General features: G+C 44.6%; 1 protein-coding gene across 1 annotated transcript in view; it reads right to left on the reverse strand.

The window, feature by feature from the left end:
- The window catches only part of LOC309331090 (beta-galactosidase-1-like protein 2), a 62,800-nt gene that overhangs the window by 29,673 nt on the left and 12,983 nt on the right, over positions 1 to 20,144 (reverse strand). Inside the window, exons 3-8 of the mRNA XM_081843094.1 lie at positions 19,146 to 19,343; positions 17,686 to 17,754; positions 15,002 to 15,097; positions 12,482 to 12,590; positions 10,642 to 10,734; positions 2,601 to 2,682 (exon numbers count right to left, since the gene is read on the reverse strand). Coding sequence (XP_081699220.1) covers positions 2,601 to 2,682; positions 10,642 to 10,734; positions 12,482 to 12,590; positions 15,002 to 15,097; positions 17,686 to 17,754; positions 19,146 to 19,343 — 647 coding nt within the window. The remainder of the gene's footprint in view (positions 1 to 2,600; positions 2,683 to 10,641; positions 10,735 to 12,481; positions 12,591 to 15,001; positions 15,098 to 17,685; positions 17,755 to 19,145; positions 19,344 to 20,144) is intronic.

Below are 20,144 nucleotides of genomic sequence, written 5' to 3' on the forward strand. Positions count from 1 at the left end.
TATTCTATATGGTTGAATGATTCAAATGGCTTCCTCCCCAAAGGGGAAGGGATAGAGGACTTGCAGCCCTCCAGATGCTGATGAAGTCCAAACTCCCATCAGCCCCAGCCAGCCTGGCCAGTAGTCTCAAGGGCCACAGGTTCCCCACCCCTGTTTTAAGCAGAAATAAGTTGTCCAAATCATAGGCATGCAATGGCTCAGGATAATTGGAGCTGAAGGCTAATGACACCTGGAGGCCTCCAATATGGCTATCTCTGAGACACACTTTGGCACAGTGATACTCCCAAGCCAATGCCCTCAGAGGGGGCCCGCACAGCCTCCCATTGGACCAGCCCTGCCACTCAACATCAGCAACCGCCAGCTGTTGACAGAGGGGCCGGCTCTCAATCTTCTATCAGATTGCCATGACTCGTTATCATAAGATGCTTAGCGTTTTGATTTGATTTAGTGTTAAGTGGTTTCTGCAATCCTGATTGAGTTAGGTGCCGTGAGCATGCTAATGGAGAGAAGTACATTTAATAAATAACTACCTTTTTTAAAAATGGAAGGCCACATTACAGAGCCGGAAAGTTTAAATGATATGTTCAGCTTTCATGTAGGGTCAGAAGCCACCGGGGGCAGCAGGCAATGCACATAGCATTGAGATGGCAGGTTGGGGCTCACAGTCCACTATACGCAAATTCCCTCTGCTTTTTAAGCCTTACACTGACTTGGGTCTTGAGGCTTGCAAGCCTCTTCTACCACAACAAGGACAAGACACTGCCTTTGACAAAAACAAAACCTAGGAACTGGCGGAAATGACTGGCAGAATCCGAGACCAAGGTGAAGAGTTGGTGGAAGAAGATTGGAAAAAAATTAAAGTTGATCTACAGAAACATTGCAAAATTAAGGAATGTTAGAAGGTTGTTGGAATGAAGTAATGTGGTTTTAGCAGAAATGATATAAAGGATTAGGTTAAAATTGATTTTTTTTAATTGGTGAAAGATGAGAATTACAGTATATTAAGATAAATTATTAGGATAAAAACAAAGTTGGAAAGGATTTGCTGAAACATCTAATTGAACTAGAATACAAAAAAGGGAGGTGTGAGGAGGTCAAGGAAATAAGCAAAGGAAAGAAAGTTATGTAAAGGTTTGATCTGTTTTTTTTATTAATTGTTTGTATTTTTTCCGGGGTTTTTATTTTTCCTTTTTTTGTTCTTCTATTTTTTGTATCTTTGTAATCTTTAAAATTTGAATAAATACTATTTTAAAAAAAGACAAAAACAAAACCTAATAACTCCATAAACCTATCACGTTCCTTCAAATAATGTGAGTTCAGTTATGCAAATGTCTAGGCCACACCGTTGGGATTCTAGAGAGATGGCATTTACACCCCCCTCACCCTATTCCCAGGGACATGGGTGGGGCTGTGGGTTAAACTACAGAGCCTAGGACTTGCCAATCAGAAGGTCGGCGGTTCGAATCCCCGCAACGGGGTGAGCTCCCGTTGCTCGGTTCCTGCTCCTACCAACCTAGCAGTTCGAAAGCATGTCAAAGTGCAAATAGATAAATAGGTATCGCTCTGGCAGGAAGGTAAACGCCGTTTCCATGCTCTGCTCCGGTTCGCCAGAAGCGGCTTAGTCATGCTGGCCACATGACCCAGAAGCTGTACGCCGGCTCCCTCGGCCAATAAAGCGAGATGAGTGCCGCAACCCCAGAGTCGGCCACGACTGGACCTAATGGTCAGGGGTCCCTTTACCTTTACACCCTATTCCCAAAAAAGCAGGATGCAAGAAAGTCTGTGTCAGCTTATTTTCACCAGCTAACTATACTCAAGTTTATGGAACGTGCAATGTCCCACTGAAGATCTCTGAAATTCAGCAAAGCTGAAACTGTGAAGGAGACTGATGGCCAGGAGAGGTAAAACAATAAAAACCACACAGTATGTAGCCAGTTTGAAAAAGCAAAGTTAGGAGGCACAGGACACTAAGAACTGGAGGCTGAAGAAGATGGAGAAGACCAGAGAGGTATCTGAGAGGTCCAGGGCTGGGGAAGGAAGCTGGAAAGTGAGCCAAAGTGGAATGCAAGAGAGCTGGAGTACGGGGATTAGATAGCCTTGAAGCAAGAAGTGCAAAAGGCCATCACTCTCAAAACATGATTCCTGCCCCCCACAAAGAGCTATAAATCCAAAACATTCCCAGGCCACATGTGCAATATACAGTCCAACCCCAAAGAGACAAAGCAGGAGTGGGGACCCTCAGGCATGCGGGGGGTGGGGGCGTTAAATGCAGACCTCCCTATCCGGCCATTGGGACTCTTCTCCCCACAAAGTTGCCCATTCCTATAATACAGTAACACATGAAGTCATCCCCGCTACTCAAGTGCAATTGATAGCTAAGTGCTGCACAGCTGCTAATAACACACAAACACACACAAAGAGAGAGAGAGAGAGCTTGATCTGATCCCCATTCCCTATTTGCAGAACTTGCTCTATTAACTATGGCTGAGGATGGAGACTCTGCTAAAGATTCAGTTGACACAACATACACTGGCCCATTTGTGCCCCCACCCCAGGTGTGCTCTAGTCTACCCATTCCAACACACTACAATGCCACGTACCTCCTGACACAAAGCCAGCGGCCAGCCCATCTTTATTGTCAGAGGTCATCAACAGCTCCACGATCTTCCTTTTTAACAGGGCCTGCACAAGGAGGGGAAGAAAACACACACATTATGTTGGGAGTCAACACTGATCTACAGAAGGGAGCTTTCATGATGGATAAGGCTAGCAATGACTCTATAGACCTTCCAGTATCAGAGACGGTATGATTCCGGATACCATTCGCTGGGGAACAACAGCATGGGCATCTGTTTCGGAACAGAACGCTAGACTAGGTAAGGCCTTTGGTCAGATCCAGCAGGGTTTCTTCTGAGCTCAGGATGGAGGGCAGGCCAGGACTCTTGGTGTTGCTGACCCTGGAGCTGAACGGGACTCTGATTCCAAGTCCCTGGCGTTAGTTGCTGTAGGTGGCAGGCACCCACCAGAGATCCGGGCCAATTCCTGCTTTTGAGGACCCAAGCCATAATAATAGTAGCAGTAGTAGTAGTAGTAGTAGTAGTAGTAGTAGTAGAGTAGTAATAAATGATATAGGGGGAAAGACATTAAAAAGAATGAGTTGTTTTTATTATTAGTGGACCAGCATAGCTAAATTTTCTGGCATCTGAATATTTATGACCATTTTAAACTCTTTCATATGACCAAATCTCATTTAAGGAAAAATGTATGTCTTTTACCCAATCACTTCATACACTTGCTTAAACCTGCAGCTCTAAACTGAGTGTGTCACATTTTGCCCAGATGTGCATAAAAACAAGTTAAGATTCTTTGACATTTGATAAGTTTCTTAACAAGTGTCAGGATCAGAGGTTCCTTCTGAGCTTCTGCTGCCCCACCCCACTGGCCCTGGCCAACATTGCAGCAGGCAGGGCATTCTCTGTTGAGCAAGAGATACTGATACCTCGCCCTGCAAATTGTGCCCATCACTGGTGCTGATGTTGCTCTCTCTCTCACACACACACACAACTTCAGTGCCACCTTCTTATTTACTTATGAAAGCAAATACACACATACTTAACATAAGAATACAAAAAGAAAACTTGCTAACACCAGACAGCTGATACAGGATTAGTATAGCTTTTAATTTTCACTAGGGGATTACAACATATTGAGTCAAGATGATATCTGCAACTTCTAAAGAACAATCTGCTCCTGTGCAAACAGACTCCATTGTTATCCTAATAGGTGACAATTATATGGCTGCCAATATATCAGTCTTCCCCAACCTGGTGCCCTCCAGATGCTGTCAAAGTGCAAACTCATCAGCCCCAGCTGGCTGATAAGACTTGTACTCCAAACCTTCTAGAGATTGCCAGGCTGGGGAAGGCTGCTAACAACCACTGATTTGTACCAATTTAATCCGCCCACACTTTCAATGAAGTTCTGGGCAACCTGACACTCAAGTTCATTATTATTTTCTGCAGGTATGAGGGTGAGAACATCACACAACATAAAGTCACAACAAAAGCTGCTGGCTCTGTGCTAAAGCACCAGGCTCCCACCTCATCCGAGCAGCTTATATTGCACACCACTCAGCCTCCAGGCTTAAAATCAAGTGAAGCATCCACCTGCTGCCACGGGAGGAGTCCTTTGCATATTTGCTGCATTGCACCACTTTGTTCCAAGGAAAGAAATGGCTGAGCAAACACCAAGTTCCTCCGTGTCATCTCGCAAGGATCATGGAACCCATGGTTGTTGAGTCAGGTTGACCCAGATATTAAATCTCCTAAATAGTAACGTGGCCCATCAGGGGCATTTAACACAGAGGGAGGGTGAAAGAGGGGGTGAGAAACTAATGCTGTATGCAACCCTTTGCACTCAGTGGGACGTATGTCAAAGTAGGCATGCATAGGGCTGTGCTGTAAAATGATCTACGGGGAGGGTTTTGCAGCTAGCTGGGCCTCTTGGAACACAGACTGGAAACCACTGAGGTGGAGTGGTAAATCTTGGTGCTAGAGGTTGTAATAGGGGTTCTCATAGTCACAGCCCCTAGGAGAGTCCAAAAATGCAGATAGCTGTGTTGAGCACATACACAGCATAATATCCAATCTATCAGACTCAGATGAAAGCCACATAATAACAGTGTAGTTGGCAAGGTGGCCCTTGGCTTGGCAGACTTAGGTTCACATACCTGAAACTGATTGTTTGCTTTGCCTGATAACAAACCATAGATAACACTCATGGTTTGACCAAAACAAACCACAAGGCCAAGTTCAGACAGTACAAACCAGGCTCTGTTTTGTTTCGACTGCAGTGCAGCCACAGCAGAAGTGGGGGTGGAATGGCACTGGAACTTTTGAGCGCCACACTGCTCATACACATTAAACCATAGTTTGTTTTACACTATAGCTTAATGTGACATGTGAAGCGAGCTGCTACCTGAGCCAGGCCCACCTCACAGGGTTGTTATTATGAAGCTAAAGTGAGATATAGTAAGCCCTGCTCAAGGGGGCTCACATCAAAAAGTTTTACATTTTCAATTAAAAGACACAGCAAAAATTAATTAGTCGTATAAACAATAAATTAAGGAAAACATTTCACATGAATAAATGCACAGCAAAATTAAACAATCCGCTGATAACTGTAATAAAAGTCTAACAATAGTCAAGATAAATAGCGAAATAAATGCAACTCCAAGAATAAATTCTGACTCCAAGCAATAACCTCTAAGCAATATCCCATCCTTGATGGTCTCTAGACATCCTGAACTGCAGAAGCATCCCTTGTAGCTGAAGTCAGACAAGGGCCCTGCCCTCTCAGGTCAGGTAGGCATGGACCAGATCAGCAGCGAACGGGTCTTGCAGGGCTCACAATAAGATATAGCCATGAGCAAATTCTGTTAGTTAAAAGAAGTGAAGCATTAACACACAGGAGTGTTTTATTCATGTCATTATCGGGAGTAAAGAGCTGTAGGCTTCAGCACATACTTGGCTTGCAAGGCGATGCAAGGAAAACAAAAATAGGAACAGGCAAGAGGGCCCAGGTGTGTGCATGCTCTAATCAACATATTGGGAAGCTGATTTGAATGCTTGCTCGAATATCTTCTGCAAGGTGTAGGTGGCAGCAAGAGATCTCAGCTAGAGAGAAGCCAAGAGATCCAGAAACTGAGAATATCGGGACCAGATTATGTGAAAAATGCCTGGTGCAGACACAGCATGCTGCCATGTTCAGAAGAATGCTCATTTGCCCACCATGGGGGAGGAATGGGGGAGGAGCTCAGTTTAGTTCACATTTATTGTTATTTAATTATTTCATAAAATGTCTACAACGCTTGATTGTTAAAAAACCTCAAAGCAGTTTACAAAAAGATTTAAAGGCAAATAGTTAGAGAACCAAAGCACAGCCATTCTTCAAAATTTGCACTTGTACAAATGTTACGATGCAGTTCTCCAGCCAAAAAATGCATGTATTAGGGAATGAGCACATGAAAATGAAGATATATTACTGAAAATAAAATACAAACATGCATAAGATTAGTGGAAATGGTTTGCAAAAATGTGTGTGTTAGTGAAGACCGCATACAAAAATGTGTTTATTAAGAGAAATGTGCATTAAAATGCTGGTGAATCTTCATGGATGTTTATTTTTTTAAAAAAAAATACACAAACAAATTGCTACAGAAATACGGGAAACTGAATTTAAAAGGCGGGGGGAGGATGAGAAACCAAGAGAACCAAAACTGACAGACCCTTCGTCACTATTTAGCTCCATGCAGGCAGGCAGAGAGAGAGAAGGAGAAGGCGGGGATAGACATCTCCATGAACACCAAAAAGACTTTGATTGGTCATTTCAGGCAAAGTATTTGCATGCTGGGTCACCAGTCTTCAACTATGGACCTATGGACCACAGGCAACAGCCTGCAGTTCTACAGCAGAGGAGCCATCTCAATTAAGGTCTCTCCTTCCTCCAGCTGTGAACAAAATAGGATATAGGATGTACCAGCCTCCGATGCTGAGTGGGAGAGATTGGGAGCCACATCACTCCTATGCAACTTTCCCCATCTGCAGTCAGACAATGGTGGAATTACAAGAAAGAGGATTAGGAGCCTCGCTGTGTGACTCCTTGGCTGAATGCCTGCAGACTGTCTAGTTGGGAGGGAGAGAGAAGGTGATTTCAACCAGATCTAATTGGCCAGGGGCCTTTTAGTGTTACGACACCTAAGCTGGTCAGGAGGGAAGATACTAAAACCCCAGGATTTTAGTAGGCTGAATCAGTGAAGGCTGATTCACGCATTGCATTTTGTGTGTGTGTGTACAACAGTTCACATAAGGAGCTGACAATTTCCATTGATTTCAATGGGGAAATTTCTAATGCATTCCTGACTATGGAATTTAGGCTGGAAAATGTTGAAAAAACCCAGGAAAACCATCTGAAACCTTGCAAAAAGCAAACAAGGAAGGGAAAATGCACCCTTATTCATCCTAGCTCTCCTTCTCCCTCCCTCCCTTTCACCACAGCTGCCGCAGACCAGCAAAACACAAAATGTAAGGCTTGTTTAAGGCTGCTTGTTTGTTTACAGAACTACACGCAAGTCTGGCTGTTTGGATATCTGAATCTGCTGCGTGTATTGTGAGGTCTGTAGGTACTATTTCCTTGTGTTTGGATAAGTGAATTTTTGTATAACATGTGTTTGGATAGTGGAACCTGTGTGTACATGCACTTATTAAGAGACCAGTTTTGGCTGCGGCTCCCACTTGTTCCAAGGATGAGTTCTAGTTTAACAGGCTTTTGACATGAGATGCAGCACGAAACCTGGTTCCGCTGCTGCAGAACATGGGGAAAAGACTGTTAAATGGGACACTGAACAGGAGGGAAGTATCAGAGGTCCAAAGGACTCTGGAATGGGAAAGTGTACCAAGAATTTGAATCTCTTTAAGGTAACAGATGTCTTTGGGGCAGCTCGTAAGTCTGGAGATGAAAAGGTGGTCACACAAAATCAGGAGTAGCCAGCATGGTGGCCTCCCATGGTTGGGCTCCAACTGCCATCCGCTCCAGCCAGCATGACTGATGATCAGAGGTGATGGGAGCTGTTATTCAACAACATCTGGAGGGCACCACGTTGGCTATCCCTGCTCAAAAGGGTTGCCACTGAGTACACCTCTGAGGAAGACCATCAGAGTCAAAACACACAAGGGATGTCAAAACTGATTCTGCTAATGAGGACTGGCTGTCAATACATAAGTAATTGCATTGCTATGGTTCACTGTATTTTAATGTGAAACTATCATCATTGTATTGACTTATACCATACTGCCCCCCCTTTTTTTGCATTCAAGTTTCTTAGAGCTAAGCGGTGTTTCCCCTTTTTTTTGTGGTCTTTGTCCATGGATTATGGAACTGAAGGACGCAGAACGAGCTGCCTTCATCCCACCTCGCTCAGGGTAACAATATCAGACAGGCCTAAGCTGCTTCTGCTTTACGACAATGGCGGGATGTTCAGCAGACAGCTCCCTTGAGCAGCTCTCTCGTGCCCAAAGCAGCCATTGTTTCCCTGAGACAATACTCGGTAAAGAAATAAAATAAAATAAAAAACTGGCAGTGACCTTAACAAGGCCTCTGGCAATTAACCTTCTGCTGCGGTGCTGCATCGGAGCCAGTCAAAGAGAGAAAGCTGGGTGCGGCTCAGAGAGGATTTGCCAAGCTAAAAATGGTCTTCTCTGGGTGCCTGCCAACTCTGGTGCTTGCCCAGATTGCAGGCAGGGCCTGTGGAAAGATCCGTGCTGGACGAGGCAACAGAGGGAAGCATTAGTAAAATTAGCCTGCCCTGGGCTGAGCTTCAGATTACAGGGGTTTACAAGGCAGTCTAGGTCTGACAGGCAAAATAATCTCTTGCAAGCAAAAGCCCTAAGTTTGTCCACAGTGCCAAACGCTCATTTCACTGCTTTCTGCCCTCAGGAAGGGAAGTGGGGGATGCATCCACTATACAAAGCCTCTTAAATAAGGAGCTTGTCCACCCCTTTTCTTTTGACCCACTTGGACTTTGTGGGCTCCCCACGTTCTAACTTTCTGTACTATTATCATTTATTTCCATTTATAAATCACGTCTCATGAGACATCCCAAAGCGATTTAAAGTGCAATAAAAGCATACACAGAACAATTGCATATTGAAAAACACCCAAGACACGTGTATGTACATATGCGTGTGTTTCATTTGTTTCATATAGTTTATACACCATTTGACTGCAAGAAACCTCAAAGCGGTTTACAAAAAGATAAAACAAGAAAATCCAAGAAAAATTCACACCACTGCTTTAAAACATACAAGTTAAAATACTAAACAAAATAAAATTTCTAAGCATCTGAATAGGCTTATCTAAACAATAATGCTTTTAGCAGGTGCAGAAAAGAGAGCAGTGAAGGAGCCCTGCTTGATCTCAATGGGCAGTGAGTTCCAATGTGCAGCAGCTGCCACTCTAAATGACTGAGTTTTTACAAATGTGGAAGGGGTATAATTAGGCACCTGCAGAAGTGCCAATTCCACCAACTGAAGGAGTCAAATGGGCACATATGGCATAGGCAATTTCGTAGGTAAACTGGTCCCAAGTTGCTACACCCACACGTTTTATATATACACAAGTTGTTATACACATCTAGGACTTGCTGATCAGAAGGTCAGCGGTTCGAATTTCCGCAATGGGGTGAGCTCCCGTTGCTCGGCCCCTGCTCCTGCCAACCTAGCAGTTCGAAAGCATGTCAAAGTGCAAGTAGATAAATAGGTACCGCTCCGGCAGGAAGGTAAACGGCGTTTCCATGCACTGCTCTGGTTCGCCAGAAGCAGCTTAGTCATGCTGGCCACATGACCCGGAAGCTGTACACCTGCTCCCTCGGCCAATAAAGCAAGATAAGCGCCGCAACCCCAGAGTCAGGCACGACTGCATCTAATGGTCAGGGGTCCCTTTACCTTTATCTTACACACACATCAATATCACATACGTAAAATTGATTCAAATCCAGTACAGATACCAACCAGGATAAATGAAGTGGGGGGAAGGCCTTGTGCTACAGCAGCTTCCTCTGGCCACACACACACACACACACACACACTGTGTTTGAATTATTCAATTGTGTTGACTGTATTAGCGCTGCATTTAAAATGGATGGCTGTGAGCCATCTCAAATTGACGGAGAGGCAGCACAGACATGTAAAAAATATAATTAGTTCTGTTATTTTGGGGGTTACAATACAGTTGGATAGTTTAGTCACTAAAAAAATAATACTTCTGTTTGATTTAAAAGGCACCCTGATTTAATTCAACACAATATCACTATTTGTTTAGAAAATGTATTATTTTCAATGCAAATACTTCCATTAATACCTGGAATGCCACGGGACTCCCCACCCTCCTTTGCTCCATTGCAAGTTCACAGTGAAACCTTACCCATGCTTACTCAGAAGTAAGTTCAACAGATAAATGTATATAGCAAGGGTAGAGAACCCTTTTCAGTCCAAGGGCCACATTCCCTTCTAGGCAATATTCCAAGGGCCACATGGCAGTGGTGGGCAAGTCTACTTCTCTACCCTCCATCCAGACAAGCAAGAGGCATTATCGAAGTTCAAGGCCACACTCCAGCCAGGCAAGTTCATTCAGGGTTCAAAGCAGATCCATTGAAGGGTGTGACATGGGGAGAGTTCTAAGGGCCAGATACAGAGGGTGGACAGCACCTTTGACCCCCAGGCATGAGGTTCCTCACCCCTGGTGTATAGCAATACAGCTGCAACCCTGTATCACTTATTTAGGAGGAAAGAGGATAAAGGAAAGGATTGAAGTGAATCAGGCAGGACTAATGGCAGAGGTGGGGAGGCTATAGCCAAAGCGTCTAATTTTTCAGCTCATGTTTGCAAAGCACAGAGAAAGAAAGAAAGGGAGGGAGGGGAGAGAAAGAGAGAGAGATGAGAAGGCACAATGTATTACTATTTATTATGTGTTGTTGTTATTAACAATTGTATACCACCCTATGTACCTGTAGATCTCGGGGTGGTTCACAGTACAGGCAGGAACATTAAAAACACACATAAAAATGAGGCAGAGGGAGCACTTTACCTGTTTGATGTACATCATGTAATCTGGGTCTTCAGCATAGGAGCCATATTCATTCTCTACTTGGATGGCAATGATTGGTCCTCCATTCTTGTACTACCAAAAGAGAGGAGGATAGAACACATAAGACAGAGGTAGCTAACATGGTGTCCTCCAGATGTTCTTTGACCACAACTCCCATCATCCCTGACTACTGACCATTCTGTCTGGAGCTGACAGGAGGTGGAGTCCAACAGCATCTGGAGGCCATCATGTTGGCTACCCTTGGCATAAGGCAGGCTTCCTCAACCTTGGCCCTCCAGATGTTTTGAGACTACAGTTCCCGTCATCCCTGCTAGCTAGGGATCATGGGAGTTGTAAGCCAAAAACATCTGGAGGGCTGAGATTGAGGAAGCCTGGCATAAGGTATCCATCTGTCTCTGGTGGGTCTAATTCAACTATAAAGATTTATTGAGAAAGAGAACTTGCAGATAACTGTTAAGGACCTTGCTTATTGGTTTGATCCATTGGCTAGATTGGCTCTGAACTGGAACTTCAAACCACGACTTCCAGGGCTAGTCTGGGAAAGTCCCCCTGGTTCCGCACCACTACAGATTAGAGGAGGAAAATGTATATCTGAACACTCCTTAAGTCACAAAAACCCTCCTTGAACACACAGGCGCGTACACACACACATCCCAGAGAAGTGCATCCTCTTTGTATTACCTTCCACATGCAAAGAACTTTAGACACAGGAAAAATTCAAACATGCCATGCTCAAGTGGTGTGTCACAGAAGAGCTGCACTACATGCCTTTTCTGAATGTGTAAGCTGGCTCTCTGCCATGAATGATAGATGATTGTGGAATGATCAACTGTATCTCTGCCTTGGTTCCCTATCTGCAAACGAACGAGACTCCCTTAACAGTCTCCCCTGCTGGGCTGCTGAGTTTAATGCACAGAGGAGTACAAAGTGATTGGCTACCTCCCAGGCTTGTTGTGAGAATGAAGAAATTAAAGTCCTACACAAATGAAGCTTCTGCGCAGCCTCCTTCACATCTTACTTGTGTGAAAGGGACATCTGGGAATGAAACCATGCTCTTGTCCCTACCATGTCGCCACAGGGCAAATTGCCTGGGCTCTGCCTGTAGATGTCCATGAATTAACTACCTACTTCACATTAACAGTATATGAAGACAGTTACAGCAAAAGTTGTACAATCTTTCAGCTCAGCTATGAACACTACAGTAGCTTTGGAAAAATCATATTCCCCCAGCCAAGGTTCTCCAAGTGTGAGATATGAAGGTTATGAAGAAAATTAAAAGCATCACAGGGCATTGCACATTCAGAAGTTATTGCACAATAATATACATATAGGTAGTACAGTTGCATTGACTGCAAAGGCGTTTCAAGCACAGAACGCAGAATTTTACGACAACCTTGATTATGCTGTTTGCTACCATGGCTTACTATGGTGGAAGCAGCTGGGAAGCAGCTGCCTTATGATCTCTGCACAATACCCCAGAGTGCCTGATGCAGCATAACCCTAGAGCAGCCTTTACCAAACTGGTGCCAGCCAGGGGCTGTTGGACTACAACTCCCATCATCCTTGACCACTGGCTGTGTTTGTTGAGGCTGGTGGGAGTTCCAGTCCAAAAGGTCTGGAGAAGACCAGGTTAGGGAAGGCTGTTCCCGAGCATGGCCAGAAAACCAGAATGGCAGAGGCAGCTTCCCAGACCCCAATCACTGTTTCCAGGTCAGCCCACCCCACAAGGGCTACCCCTGACTTGGCACCAACCCTGGTAACCCTAGTCTAAAAACGCAAGTGGCTTAGCAGCAGCAGCGTAACCCATGATCTGATTTACCTGAAGATGGACTACCTCGCGCATCAGGCGATCAAAGTAGTCATCCACAGCCTCTGTGAAGCCTTTGTACGTTGTCCTCAGTTGCATTTCGGGGTCTTGGAGCAACCAGCTATGGAGGGAAAAGGACCAGAGCTTGTGAGAAGGTAAGAAGAGCCGTGCTGGATCAGACCAAAGGAACATCTGTTCCTCCCCAGGCCATTCAGGTATCTTTGGGAAGCCCAAAAGCAGGTTAGGCCACATTCGGTCCCCAGGCATAAGGTTCCCCACCTCTGCTCTACAAGCTAGAGCGCAGAAGAGGGACAGGTTGTTAAAGTTAAGGATGGAGAGCACAAGTGGAATGTTGGAAGCAGGAGGTGGCATGCTGGGGAAGATCAGATGCAGGTGAGGTGGAGCACAAAGGGATGGATATGTGTTTAAATTATTACTATTTAATATTTATTGATATCCTGCCTTTTCCCCTAACAGTGCAGCTGGTCCAAGTGGGGGAAATTAAGAATATTTGAAAACTGCTAGCCTTCCTGTGACTTAAGGTATCTTTGTACTGCAGAATCTAAATAGGTTTAACAGTTATCTTCTCTCCCCACTGAGCCCTGGGGTTGGTAGTTCAGGGGAGAGGGGCTGGGAATGGCAAGGATTCCCAGCCCTATCCTGGTGTCCTTTGGATGTTGTCAGACTCCAACTCCCATCAGCCCCAGCCTGCATGGCCAAGGGTCAGGGTGATGGGAGTTGTAGTCCAACAACATCCAAAGGGCACTGGGTTGGGGAAAGGCTTCCTTATGAAAGGCAGTTTGGAGGTTCCATCCTCCTTACGAACCCTTTTAGAATGTAGAGGAGGTAGGTCTGAGGAATGGAGAAGGAACGGTTGTCACAGGTATTGTTAGAAACACAATGAGAGTCATGGAGACAAGAATTAGTAGAGGACGAGGCAGTGGGATTGGGCAGGGGCAGGAATGGGGATGTGACAGTAGATGAGCTGATGCAGAGTGGAGTCAGTAAGAAGGAGTCTAATGTCAGAGTGTTCCTGTTACCACCAGGAATAAAAGGAACATTTGTTCGTGGAGTCTTCTGGTTTCACTTATTCACAGGGAAAGAATTTGCAATCCCCCCTCCCCCCGCCAGCATTATGCACAAAAGCAGTTGATAGCGTTCCAGAGAAAATGGGTATAGGCACCCATAAGAGGAGGCAGCGCAAACAAGGCACATTTGTTCACACTTTGCATCAAAAAGAGGAAAGAAAAAATGTCTTGCTCTGAACACTAAGCATTTTCCTCCTCTCTTCTCTGCAAAATAATAAAGGGTGCAAAGCAATAATTGCCACGCATATGACACTTTGTGGGTTTTTGGCATAAGTCTGCAAAACTTGCATGCTTTATTACGAGGGTGAGGGAGAGGAGAACTGTACACAGTGACTTGAACTCTGTGGAGGAAAGATGTGATTTAAATGTAATAATAGTATTTATTTTAAAATCAGCTAGTCCATTCACCCTGTTGCTGATGCATGAAATCCCCATCACTGTTCAGATTTCCTGCATTGAAAGAGGGTTGGACGAGATGACCTTTGAAGGTCCTTCTGACTCCGTTTCTGTTTCCTATGTAAAGTACCATGTGTGTAGGAATATTGCTATGTACTAAGTCAGGGAATTCAGCAAAGAACCCTGGGCTGACTTTACCCTGTGCCCTGCTTTATCCTCAAGGTGCCTCTCTCAGCGCCTCTCTCAGCCTCCCCATGTGCAGGAGCGAATCTCTAACATCCTCGAGCTGTTTTCTAGGTTTGCTTTGCATGTGGACTTTCTTCATCTCCTACCTCATCCCGTGGGAACCTCCTGTTGATGCAAACGGGAGTGCAAATGGGAGGTTTCAAGAGCGCAGCATAGCCGCTGGGATCCTCTCCTGGTTACCAGATCTCAAGGGAGCTGCTGACATAAGCTGCTGATCCCCACCTATTTATTTCCTCCAGTCATCTTTCCCACCAGAGGTTTAGCCTCCACAGAGAACCTTTCGGGTAGCGGATCTTCCCTTGTTCTGCTCTCACGCCTTCTCTCCCCCTTTGTGGTAAACCGGCATGAGACATTTACTTCCATTTTCATGCTGCTGCATCTTTTATTTATTTAAAATATTTGTGTACCCTGTCTCTCCTGCTGTCTGATTCAGTTAAAGCAAATCTCTTCAGATCAAATATGCAAAACCAAACTATATTTGAAGTAACTACATGAAATTGCTCCTACCCATCTTTTTTATTATTCTTACTATTGAAATGGTGTTCAAAAATAAGAGGTAGAAACCCGGTTTCCCTGGGCCAACAAGGGAAGTACAAGAGGGAAGCGTGCATCTATGCCAGCCTTCAGCAACCAGCTGCCCTGTATTTTGGACAACAACTAGCCATTTCAGAATCACCAGCCTTTCTACATTCTCCTAATTAAGAGTCTGTTCCCTGAAGTCCTAGTGGGCAGTAGGAATTGTGAGCCACAGAGCCAGGGTTGACTGCCATTCCAAAAGACAACCAAAACTATCTAGACTTACCTGGGCAGACCACCAAGGTCCCACTCAGAGCAAATATAAGGTCCTGGACGCAGAATCACCCACAGCCCAACTTCTTCAGCTGTCCTAAGGAAAGCCCTGGAGAAGGAAACAGCGTTAGGCAGAGTGAGGGAACCACAAAGCTGGCAGGAGATGTTGTAAGGAACAGCAATTAGCAAACCATACAGATCTGGAGAACAATGATCTAGAAAGATCCCACAGGCTGTAGTGATAAAAGCATTGGCTTTTAAAACTGGTTGCTTCAAATCAATATATGAGAACGTCACTCAATGTTTCTCCAACACCGACTCCCTTCTCTACATGTTCTCTCTCCCATTCCCTCTCACCTTTGCTTTTTCTTCTTCCCCTTCTTTCTAATGACTACTTCCTCTTCTCCCATCTAAAGTCTATTATAGCTGCTAGCCCACTACATTTCAAAACTTTATGCTTGTCTTTGCCTCTCTTCCCACTGGCCAGTTTGTCTGTGACATTGGAGCATCTCAGCCAATTACAGCCCAAGGCTTCACTACTACCACAAAATCCCTTAGATGCTTAGCACATTAAAATGTAGTTAAACTGCAAATGAACAGCAGCAGTTTATCCTTGCCGGACATCAACCATCAGATGAGCCCATATGTTTTGCATTCTGCCTCTAGAAAAGGCCAGCCAAATGCCTTGGGAGCTCAAATGCAAGAGAAGACCCCTTTCCCAAACACTTTAGCTTGGAAAAGAAACAAAAGAGTAGACGGGAAATATAGTGCAAGTACAGCCATCTGATGGCTTTGCCACACTTTAACTGCATGCTCAAATCTCTGTTTCTCCCCAGATTTTTTTACCACACTGCCACAACCACATCCCAGGTCTGGAGCCATTGATGTGATGGAAGGTCACATCCCCTAGAACATCACCTGTGACTTGGGCCAATTGCAAAACAATGATACAAGCTGTACGCCATGGGCTCAGTTCAGCCTACAGCAGTCACTCAAAGTTGGGAGTATCAGTCGTCAGCCATGTGGACCTTCTCTTGCCAAGGATGCAATCAAAATTTCAGACCGACAGAAACTGGAAATAATGAGGACTGAAGCATTCTATTCTTGGGATTCTATCCAAAGTAGCCCCAGATATGTTTCTCTGTTACAAGGATTTTTCCTTCCCCAGTATGCCCCCTAAATCTGTTGGGTTTTTCCCCAACACTTTGTAGAAGATTTGGGGAGGGCACAGAATATATGGGAGGGCAGGGAAAAGAAGCAGGAGAAGGAAGTTCCATTGCACAACTGTAGATACAGTGGTACCTCGGTTGTCAAACTTAATCCGTTCTGGGAGGTGTTCAACTCCCGGAACAGTTTGAAAACCAAGGTGCGGCTTCCAATTGGCAGCAGGAGCTTCCTGCACTCAGTCGGAAGCCGCAGAAATTGCGTTGGACGTTCAGCTTCCAAAAAAAGTTCGCAAACTTACTTCCAGGTTTGCACTGTTCGAGAGCAGATTTGTTCAGAAGCCAAGCCATTTGACAACCAAGGTACCACTGCACTTGCACTAACAGAAGGAAGGCACTGAATACCTCCTGCTGTATCCTGCGGTATTTTAATACATCCTTTGTAAGCATCCTAGCCTGGCTAACATAAGAAACAGCCCAAGATTCCTGCAACTGCTGAATGGAAACCAAAGCCATATGAGAATGCCGTAATAAATTTATAGAGAACTTGGAAACCTTTATTAATTTTTGACACGTTAGACTGCACCCTTCAAAAGGTGTAAGAGGCTTAACTGAAATGTTGCAAAACTATATCAAATTGTACAGATTATGATTTGGGAAATGCATAGTGATATCCAACCAAGTCACAATCCGGTGACAATGGTGGGCTCATGTTACTTAAGAGTAATACTCTATTACGACTGCTGGATATTCTATGACTAGTGCTAGATATTACACATGGAATGAATAGGCGCTTTAAAAAAGGATTAAATTATAATTTATTATTTGTGATTGTAAAGAAAATTAAGTTACTTTTAAAAAATGTAAAAAGATTTGAGGGAGATGCAGCTTTGGTCTGAGCTGGGAATGAATGAACACAGAGCCTTAAGCAGGCTTTATCCGGCACAGAGACAATTCAGCACCTGTTATTAACAAATGCTGACTCACCATATCTTTCTTCCTCTTACTCAGTCCCTTATGGATAGGGTTGGCAGACTCTGAACAAGCTTTATTGTCAAATGGAGTGGAGAAACAAAAGATTGCTATGCAGGGCATAAGCCTGCAGAATTGCAGGGCAGGAATCTCCTTATTAACTCATCTTTAACTCATAGAGCTGGAGGGAAACTATTCATACTGCTCCCTGAAGATCCTTCCTCTCAGCTTAATTCGTGTCTTCACAAATTGAGCTTTGAAAAATTTCCACTTCTAAAGGGATAGAGCACAGCTCCCTCCCAGTCTCTCTCCCCGCCCCCGGCCCCAGATCTTCTTCTAGCATTACTAACCCAAACAACAAACGCCCCCCCCCCAATGTCTAATGTTTTGTAAACTACAAACCCTGCTCCAATACTCTGCAGCCAGGACAGAGAAATTGTCCCAACTGAATAACATTATTTGTTTACAATAAATTTGATTTCTCAGGTTGCAGAATTTACTTATGTGTGGGTTTGTTTCAGCCATGGACCGTGAGATCCATACTTCAGATCAGGGTAGATACCTCAGATCCAGGTTTCCTCGGAAGTCAAATTTCCCTCTTACTTCCTCGTGAAGATTCCATGGGACATACCTGAAAGACAGAATGAATTAGGTGCCCGTTTCAACGCTGGTTTCAGGGGTCAAGCAAGGAAATCAGCTGACTATCCTCACTTCACATCCCATAAATCTTTTAGAGCAACAATAGCCAACTGATGGTGTGTGAGGTGAATTGGTGCCCCCAAAGCAATTTTATCTAGCTGCTGGAGGCTTTGCAAAATAATAATAATAATAATAATAATAATAATAATAATAATAATAATAAAGTGTGGTAAAAAGTTTGCCAACAGTTTTGCTCTTTTGGAAAAGAAGACCAGTGATCAAGTTGTAAGAAACATAAACATTACTCTCCTATGAATTTTGTATGCAATATACATGCAACCCACTCGAAGAAGCTGTTAAGTCCTTAACACCAGGTGACATCAACTTTTAGTATGGAAATCAAGACAAGGGAGACGTCAAAAGGTGCACACAGAATGACTTATTAGCCCAAAGTTTATAAATCAGTTGTTCCCAAGGAAGGCTTAACAGGCAAATAATATTTATAACTGAAGAATGATGGGTGAATCTATCCATTTCTACTCCGTGTTGCAGATTTTTACCCATAACTGTAGTATTTTTGCATTAATCTGTTGATATTTTTTGAATCCTCTCAAAATATGTATTTAGTACGTATTTGTAGGCACATTTCTTTCAGAATACCTGTTTAAATACATACTTTTGGTATAACTTCCAAGAACAGCATCACAACATTTGGAGAAGTACAAACTCCAATGGACAGCTCATCTCTGATCAGTAAAAAAACTATGAACTGTTTTGTTTTGGAATTCACAGAGATTGGATTGCTTAAGCATCCCCTCTTTGAGGTCTTCTGTCTTTCTCTTCTTTTTGTGCACTGGAATCTTCCTTCCTTTCCTTTCCCAGCTCTATCACAAAGCCTGCCTTTTGGTGAGGGTGGTTGGCTTGTGTGACAACACACGCCCCCACAGTTCAGTGTCCCCAATTTAGAGAAGAGATTTAAGGGAAGGGCTGTAGCTCAGTGGCAGAGCACATGTTTTGCAAGCAAAAAGGCCCCAGGCCTGGGAGAACTGCTTGTCTTAAGCCTTGGAGAGCCACTGCCGGTGTAGACATTGGTACAATTTCATGTGGGTGGCATGGAAAGGAAAAAAGGGGTAAAGGGTGGCAGAAGAGAGAAAGGGAGCAGCAGGAAGATATGTGGCCTCATACACATTGGGTACTTGGCCTTCAAAAGTTTATGCCAGTGGGAATGTGACCCTCAAAAGTGGGGGAGGTAATTCATCTCTGGTGTAGAGAGATGCCACAAAGCTAGATGCTCCGACTCTGTGTTAAGGCAGCTTCCTATCATGTCCCCATGAAGTCAGCAGCTACAAACTGGACTGAGCCTGCAGTAAGGGCAGCACTTACGTCGTGAGGGTGTTCAAGCCGCAGGCCTTCATCTTAATCAAGCGGTCTTTCCAGTATTCACGGGGGATGCGGAAATAGTGCATTGAGCCTCCAAAGATGCGAAACTCCTTGCCCTCCAGCAAGAACTTAGAGCTCCTGGCCTGCAAGCCATGGATCCTGCCCCGCAAGCGCATGGGGACCAGGCCACTCCAGTTAAACCTAGAATGGGGGGAAAAGTTCAGGGGTAGCACAGCCAAAGTCAAGATATAGAGACTTCCTGGAAAGTGACAGCTAGTTTGACTTCTTGTCAAAGCGAGCTGGGGAACACTACCAAGTCAGATAACAGAGAAGGGTTGTGTGGGTCTTTTAGGCACTCTTCTGTATAGTTCTTGCTGAAAAGGCAAGGCTGTGCCTGGGCCATGCTACTTTGAACTGCATGTTTAAAAACTAGCTCTTCAGGAAGATCAGGAAATAACCCTTGCCCCTTACATCCTGGTTTTATATGTACAAATAATTATACTGGATGGCAGGTGGGGCTAAACCTTTGGTCCAAGGTTCACATAGTTAGTTAGCCCTCCAAGGATGGGATGCCAGCAGGGTGTGTGGCCAAGATATATACAGACAGGCAAGCACACACACACACACACACACACACACACACACACACACATTTAGACAGCCAATCAGCAGATGAGCAGATGGCAACATGGGGCTGGTAGGAGAGGTTTCTCACCTCCTAGCCCAGAAATGGGAAGGGAAACCACACTCTCTTCTGCATTTGCCCCCAAGCACAGTACTGGGTTTCCCCCCTTCTCCTAGCTCAGCACTGCGATGAAAGCAAAAATGAAGCAGAAGAAGCAGGATCCTGCCATCTCAGTGCTGCAATGGAGAGGAAAGCCCATCTACTCTGCAAAGGTCCTCTTCTCCCTAGGGAGACACTATTGCTAGGAGGTCTAAGAGCAGAGGGAGAAGAGGAGCCTTTGCATAGGGAGATTTTGCTAGAATCGGGCAGGTTTTAAG

This window comes from Podarcis erhardii, assembly GCF_964252035.2.
Source record: "Podarcis erhardii genome assembly, chromosome: 16".
Classification (NCBI taxonomy): Eukaryota; Metazoa; Chordata; class Lepidosauria; order Squamata; family Lacertidae; genus Podarcis; species Podarcis erhardii.